The sequence below is a fragment of the Tursiops truncatus genome, chromosome 18 (genome assembly GCF_011762595.2).
Source record: "Tursiops truncatus isolate mTurTru1 chromosome 18, mTurTru1.mat.Y, whole genome shotgun sequence".
Taxonomy (NCBI): domain Eukaryota; kingdom Metazoa; phylum Chordata; class Mammalia; order Artiodactyla; family Delphinidae; genus Tursiops; species Tursiops truncatus.
Genome location: NC_047051.1, coordinates 10847969 through 10856179, shown reverse-complemented (window position 1 = coordinate 10856179; position 8211 = coordinate 10847969). Strand labels below are relative to the sequence as shown.

At 39.6% G+C, this 8211-nt stretch overlaps 1 protein-coding gene across 1 annotated transcript; it reads right to left on the bottom strand.

Moving 5' to 3' along the window:
- Positions 1 to 7400: 7400 nt before the first annotated feature.
- On the bottom strand, positions 7401 to 7899 carry LOC117308806 (cytochrome c oxidase subunit NDUFA4). Its single transcript, XM_033843370.2, has one exon. It carries the CDS (start codon positions 7823 to 7825, stop codon positions 7577 to 7579), a length of 249 nt encoding a protein of 82 aa, XP_033699261.1. The 5' UTR covers positions 7826 to 7899; the 3' UTR covers positions 7401 to 7576.
- Positions 7900 to 8211: the final 312 nt, after the last annotated feature.

Genomic DNA, 8211 nt, shown 5'->3' with positions numbered 1-8211 from the left:
AAGACCCACCATCTCACCAATCGCCACAATTCTTTATGTTAGGAAGAAAATGTCTTATTTTTCAATATGGAAAAAGATGAGAGAGAAGTTATTTACTTTTCTTAAAATCAAAGCAAATTGAATATTAGAACAGAGCCAGTCTTCGCTGACTTATAATCTGGTCCTCTGGGACTTTACTTCTATAGGAAAAGTCTTGAATTTGGCCCATGTTTGAACTAAATAGCAAAGAAGATAATTTTAATTATTTTATAATTTAGGGCTGGGTAATGCTTATTTTGATTTTGATTCAACGAAAGTGAAGAATATCTGAAACTATTACGAAGAAGTAGTGCTAGACACAATTTCCAAGGCTTGTACTTACCCAATCCCCAGGCATTCAGTTAAAAGCATTTCAGACTTAATGTAAGCTATAGAAGAAAACGCTGGAAAGAAGAATTGTGTACAGGAGATGCCATAAAATTATTGGTAAGGAATAGCTCCAGGAAAATTGAAAGTAGGCTTTTAGAGGGTGTAGAGTTTGGGAGAAGCGGTGAATGTATTTGCTCTCTCTTAATTGAAAACAGTCAATGCTAAACTCTGAGAGTCCCTAAGTGATTTGATTTTTCTGCTTAGTGGGAATAAATAGGGTTAGGAGGACAATTGCAGTGCCTCTCTAATTCTTTAGGGAAAGAATGCTTAACTCTATATTTTGAAGGTAGGGCAGATATTGAGATAAAGATTGTGTTGGTGCCTCTCGTGCAGCATGGAGCAGAGAGTGAATTCCAGTGACGAGGGTGGGTTACTCAGTTAGAATAATTCAGTATTTATTCATTAGTCAATCATGTGTTCATTCCTTCAACAGACACCATGCTAAGTGCTGAGGATATCAAATAAGACACAAGCTCTTCCTCTGAGGATGAGTTTCTGTGTGTGCAAAGATTATCTGGAAAGGGGTAAGTTAGTGCATTAAAAGAGGACATCACTGATTTGAAATCTTGTAGCAACACCTGTGGCCTCTGTATAGATAGGATTTTTGGTAAATTAGGAGGGAAATCTAGACCCTTTTGACCAATCCAAGGGGTATGGTAGGTACCCTCATGGTCCAAAAGAGAACACCTCCAAGGTGAAGATGAATCAGGTAAACAGAGAACAACATGAGTAGTCATGTGACCTGAATTCACACTTCAACTGGAGTAACTTCTTGGAGCAACGAGAGCAGAACATACCCTGGAGTGACAATTCCAGAAGACTTCTGGCTCACGGGAGAACTTAGTTTTAAAATATTTCTCGTACTGGGACTTCCTTGTGGTCCAGTGGTAAAGAATCCGCCTTACAATTCAGGGGAAGCGGGTTCGATCCCTGATCTGGGAACTAAGATCCCACATGCCTCGGGGCAACTAAGCCCATGCTCTGCAACTACTGAGCTTGAGCGCCTCAACTAGAGAGCCTGTGTGCAGCAAACTACAGAGCCCACATGCCCTGGAGCCTGCATGCCACAACTAGAGAAGAGTAAACCCGCACGCCACAACTAGAGAGAAGCCCGCGCCTTGTGATGAAGAGACCACTCACTGCAACAAAGAGATCCTGCATGCCTCAGTGATGATTTCGAGTGCCGCAACTAAGACCTGACACAGCCAAAAAATAAATAAATAATAAATAACTCTTAAAAAAAAGAAATAAAACATTTCTCATACTAACCCAGCAAGTGATAAAGAAGGACACTTATTCCAGTACATTGGGGAACATTAGGTGGCTATAAGTATCTACAGAAAATATATAATATTTATTTCATTTTTAGTCCCAGTAAAAACATCCATCTGTGACTCCCTTTGGTTTCTGAGTAGCAGCTTGGGCAAAAGCCAAGTATGACATTGCTATACACACGCAACAGAATTTTATTTGGGAAAACCATGAATGTGGACTATCAATAAAATGTCATAAATTTCTTATTCATCCATCCATCTATCTAGTCATCAATTCATTGATAAAATATTTATCAAGCACCTCTTCCATTTCAGGCATTTTGCCTACCACTGGAGATACAGCAGTGAATAAGATGGACACACCCTATCTTAAGAAGTATATGGTATAGCTTCCTTAACTATTGAATTAAGTAAGATTGAAGAAGAAAAATACATGGAATCCCTTTCTCTCAAGGTCCATCTACTGGGGTGGATATAGAAGTAGGGCTATACTATTCACAAAAGATTGTGTCTCTTTGCCCTGCCCCAGCCTGCTTTGTGAGAACTCACAGTCATCTCCTAAAAGTTCTGCACAACCTCAGGGGTATCTTCCGTCTGTTCCACGTGAAATTTGCAGTTTCCCCCTCTTCTCCAGATTATTGGGACAGTCTTTTATTTCTGCTAAAGTTAATAGTAGCAGCTCTGTTGCCTGTCATTTTCCTCATACCTCCAATAACTACCCACCTTTCTCTCTTCTACCATTTTCTTCTTATTTTTCTGAGAAAGTGGAAGCCATCATAAGACAACTCCTTCATCTTTCCAAATCCAAATCTACCAGTCTCTTAGCCATGTTATAATGGATGGACTCCCCTGTTTCTAAGGACGGCTTCTCCACGTGAGCTCTGGATCCTATCTTCCCATCTCTCTCCATCTGCTCAGGGACTTGGCTCCAGTAATAATCCCTTCTCTCTCCTGTGATTCTCTCTCCCTCCCAGATCATTCCCATCAGTACGGAAGCATACTGCATGTAAAGTACTCAGGGCAGAGCCTTGTACAACAAAGGCTCAGTACATATCATCTATTATTATTATTATTACTGTCATCTTCTTCTTCTTCAGGATCATCCACACTGAGCTTTGTCATAGTGATAAGTATCAGGCCTTCCATATTCAAGTCTTGAAAAACTCCATTCCAAAGATTGTCACCAGGAGCAACATTTAGGCACTCAAGGATTATGAGGATAAGAAATGGGGTCTTAATATTTTCTTCCTTTTTGTAACAAAAGATAGGAAGACAGAATGAGCTGACACCACGAGATGGCTATGCTCACATGGTGGTTAATGGGGATAGTCAAACAGAAAAGGTGTAATTTAAAGTGTTGCCACATGACAGCTTATTTGGAGGAATCTCAAAAGTGCAAGTAGGAAAATAGCTCCAAAAATTCTTAGTTCAATAGAAAGAGGGGTGATTAGTTAATATGGCCATTAACTATTGAGTGAGGGGATAAGTATAGGGCATGACTTTTCAAGGAGTTACTCTAAATGACAAGAACACACAGAATTATTTTTTATATAGCAAGGAGATTTATTTGTGGGTTCTTATTGTTATTTACATGGTTGATCCTAAAAAAATTGGCGGTTCTGGAGAAACATAGTTTCTTTTCCATGATTTATATTTCATTTTTATTTGAGAGTTTTATCTTAAAAGACTCCTGGTGCTCATATGTTGAAAGATTGGAACCCACGTGGAACAAGTTAGAAGGTATGCTGAAACTTTATACAATGCAGAGAAGGATATAGACTAGGAACCCACAAGACTGGAACACTGAGAACTCACCGAGTAGCCAGACTGACTCCTACAGTGGACATTTTTATTTTTGCAGCTCAGGGTCTCTTCTCCCTTCTGGTGGTAACAGCATCCCAACTATGCTTTGGAGAATCACTCCTCTTCCATTGGATGTAGTCAATAGTGGAACCTGTCTTCCTCTGGCCAATGGGTGGGCACATGCCCCAAGCTTGGCCGACCTGATGCCTTTTCTCTGGAACTGAAGTCTTGCAGAATGTGTTCAAAGTAGATTCATTCCAGTGATGGCCTCCTGGAGAGCGTGCCCATTCATTCCTGTTGCCTCAGTGCCCAGAACGGCTCTGGTTTCTGGTCTTTCTGAACTTTGGCTCTTTAGATTTTCCTTCAACTCTGTGACCTCAACTTCTTTCCAATGCGTTTTCTTTTTTCTTCCATTAAAGACGCTCAAAATGATTTCTGTTGCTTGCAACAAAAGAACACTTACTGATACATGTCCTCACCCCAAGTGAGGAGACAACTAGCAGTGCCTCCTGTATTACAATGTTTGTGGGGGTGTGGCTGGCTACCTTCCTCCTCAGATGGTGTTTGTTTTCTGGAGTCCAATTTGAGAGGTGAAACTAGATGCAATTTTTATGAATTCTGTCTGAGTTGGAAGATGGACCCATCCTGTAAGGGAAGTAACCTAGAAACAGGCACTTTGATCTTTGGGAAGAGTGGGAATGAGTGCGGGAGAATTTGGCAAGAGCTAAGCAGGGGATCAAGGTCCTGGACAAACCGTTTGGAATCTAGGAGAGTGCTTCAGTCTCGCTAGAAAATGAAACGCCTAAAACCAAGGCAACAAAAAAAAATGAATAGTGGTGGAGGTAACATTACAGCTTGGGAGGCATAATTGCTAGGGCCTCCTCAGGCTCAATTCAAGAATGAACCAGTTGGGGATAATGGGTACCTAGCTGAATGATTTAAAGGAGTCACCTAAAACTGGGTTCGAAACCTACATTGAAAAATTGTGTTCTTCCTCTGGTAGTGATGAGACTGTAGAGAATTGCTTTATGGGTGAGATAAATGTCTCTTCCTCTGGGATATTTTCCCCATCATTTCCCCTTTTCTGTCTCTCCTGCGTATGTTGGTCTTGATGCCCCTACCGTGTGTCCCAATGGAAACCTCTATTTGACCTGTCATGTTATTTTTTTTGTCTCCCCAACCAGACCATCAGCTTCACAAAAGAACAACTGTTTCCTTTCTTCTTCACCTTTGTATCCTCAATGTCAAGCATAGTGCCTGACACTTAATAAAAATGTGTTGAATAATGAATAAGCAAAAAGGAAGCTAAAGAGTTTCTTTAGCTAAAGCTAAACTTTAGCTAAAGCTAAAGCTAAAGGAAGCTAGAGAGGTAGAAGGAGATTCTGTGAAAAGCAAGGCAATGAAAAGTCGTTTTTACTTCTTGTAGTATTATATTAAGTAATGTATTTACAGAGTACTTTATCTGAGGTCAATTCTAAATGATAAAAATAAGAGGTCCCCTGACAGTAATTATGGGATTTTTAATAATAAAGTAAAACTTCTCTAAAGCATGTTAAATCTTTTCATGCAGCGTATTTTTTTTTATTTTACCAGACCAATCAGCTAATATATGTAGGAAAATGTTTTGCCTCACAATGACATATGACACTTTTAATAGCACCTATTAAAGTGCTTTACACATAATAATTGTTCAGCACCTGTTTGTTGACAGAGCAAATATATTCAGCAAAATTGACCTCTTTTTATAAAACAGTTTTAAGGCTAAGAATATCTATTCACTATTTAATTCTATAATAGCTCACATTGCAGCAAAGATTAAATGAGAATAAAAAAGAAAATATTCTCTATCTTTTCCTGATGCAAACTTTGTGTCATAACTTATTTTTGCTCTTCCAACCAGTGAGGTCTGGACTTTAAACTGAGTTGCAACACATCTTGTCACCTGACACACACACAAAAAACCTTTGATAAATCTTAATTGCACACATAAACTGCATTAAAATCTTAATCCTGCATGAAAGAATAGCTCCATTTACCTAATGAGAGTCACTTTCTTCTTCTTGCTGGAAAATAAAAGCTTGTGATATTTGAAAAGGTAGACTTTGCCAATGGACTTATGTCTCTATAAATCATCATAGACAGTGATTCCTTGAAAAACAGGTTTCATGTAATATTTATGTAAGCTGCACATGACCTTGAATGAAAGGAAGGGTTAGAAGGAAGTGTTCTTATTGTTCAACAGAACACTTCTCTATTTTGTCAAATGTTACTTACTCAGGTCATATGCAAATTTTTTGGAACTGAACAAAGGTTGTTTATTTTAAAACTAAGCTATAGGGAAATATGACATTTCTTTTTAGAATCAATACTATTTTATCTTGTACTCGTAGAAAATCTCTTTTAAACAGCAAAGAGGAATACCAGCAGCAAAGCTGGATACAGAATGAATGTGGGTAAGTAAAGCATTAAAATGTCCTCTAACCATTCATGGCATTGATTCTGGAGAGAATCGTGAAAGCAGATGGAAAAGATCAGGTGTCTGGTTGGTAGGGTACAGGTTGCTGTGTTTGATAAACATGTACCCTGGGGCTTCCCTGGTGGCGCAGTGGTTGAGAGTCCGCCTGCTGATGCAGGGAACACGGGTTCGTGCCCTGGTCCGGGAAGATCCCACGTGCCGCGGAGCGGCTGGGCCCATGAGCCATGGCCGCTGGGCCTGCGCGTCCAGAGCCTGTGCTCCACAGCGGGAGAGGCCACAGCAGTGGGAGGCCCGCGTACCACAAAAAAAAAGAGTGAAATTTGAATTACTTAAACAGCAGAATATGGAGGAATTAAGATGATAATTATGATCCTTACATTTCTTCCTTCTATCTGTTCATTCCCCCTCATCATTTATTAGGCATTAATGGAAGAGGAACTGCAAAGTGGTTCGCTCACCGCCCACTCCGTCTCCTTTTTAGCATGACTGCCTGAACTATTGAAGCAGGGAGGTTGAAATTACATTTCCCAGACCCCTCTGCAGCTAGGATTCCACCTGTGAGCTGTGTCTCCTCAAGCATACATAACCTGTGTGAAGAGTGTCTCAGCATATGGCTTACAGGCTCTGCATGATGTGTTGGCGACTTCTGGAGTTGTGCAGAGTATCATGCTTTTGTTAAGTGAGACTTGGAAGGAAGAGTACTGAGTGGTTGGTGTAAATATGCAGGGAGATAGAATCTTCTGGCAGGTAGGGTGGTGCAATGTTTGATTCTTCTGCAGAAGCTTTGATAAAGGGACTAGTGGTCTTATCATTGGTGAGAGTGAGATTTCAGCTAGGAGAGTCCCTTACAGGGACTGAGTGTTCTAGTGCCTGAGAGTTGTTGGTTGAATAACGGCCAAGCTGCACAACCTGCCTCTCCTAGAAATTTTGTTAGCTGTCTTACACCTCTTAATAACTCCCTTTTTGCATAAACCAGCTAAATTGGATTATGTGTCCAGAAACTATGGAATCTGATAGACAACGTCTATGATAGGTACTGTAGATAGAAAAGTGGATTTATGCCCAAATCTTCATTCATGCTCACTGATATTCATCCTGAAGGGCTTTGAAGTCTTATGGAGGGCGTGAAAATAGGCATGTAAAAAACAGTAAAATGTATTTATTTATTAATTTATTATTTAAAAAAAAACTTTTAAAAATGCAATGTTAAAAGTTACTTTCTATTTACAGTTATTACAAAATATTGGCTACATTTTCAGTATAGTACGATACCTCCTTGAGCCTATCTTACACCCAATAGCTTGTACCTCCCACTCCCCATCCCTATATTGCCCCTATCCACTGTAACTGCTAGTTTGTTCTCCACATCTATGAGTCTGCTTCTTTTTTGTTGTACTCACTAGTTTGTTGTATTTTTTATTTTTTTTATTTTTTTATTTTATTTTATTTTTTTTTCAAGTTTCAAACTATTTATTAATCAGTGTAAACCCCATCACAATACACCAACAGGATTTTGTGCGTTTAGAGGGGAAATATTTCCTGGTTAAGTGGAAAATTGTGCGGATGGCTTCTGGAAGACCTTCATTCTAAGCAGCTTTATAGTGAAACATTTCATTTAGAAGTCTGGACCTTCTTTCTTCAGTTTGCTGTAATCTACATTCACTGAGTAGAACTTGTACTGATCATTGGGACCCAGTTTGTTCCAGGGTTCTGGGTTATTCTTTTTGTCCCAACTGACATCTGGATTGAACAACGCCAGGCGCAAAACATACAGTGCTGCTCCAGTACCTCCCGCTCCAATAAATAGGAAGAGGGGGATCAAGCTAGGATGCTTCTTGGCCTGACCGATGATCTGGCGGATCATGGCTGCGGCAGAAGCCTCGAGTCCAGACGGAGAGAACGACAAACTTGCAAAGCCCGGGACTGAACAGCCTTCGCGCCGAGTTGTTGTATTTTTTAGATTCCACATATAAGTGATATCATACAGTATTTTCTTTCTTTGTCTGACTTACTTCACTTAGCATAATGCCCTTCAAGTCCATCCATGTTGCTGCAAATGGCAAAATTTTGTTCTTTTTAATGGCTGAGTAGTGGTCCATTGTGTGTGTGTGTGTGTGTGTGTGTGTGTGTATATACATATATATATATATATATATATATATATATATTCACACACACATACATATATACATATGTAAATATGCCAAAACTTCTTTATCCATTCATCTGTTAATGGACACTTAGGTTGCT

Coding starts and splice junctions, on each gene's coding strand:
- LOC117308806 (XM_033843370.2), bottom strand. CDS start 7,825: ATGATCCGCCAGATCATCGGTCAGGCCAAGAAGCATCCTAGCTTGATC.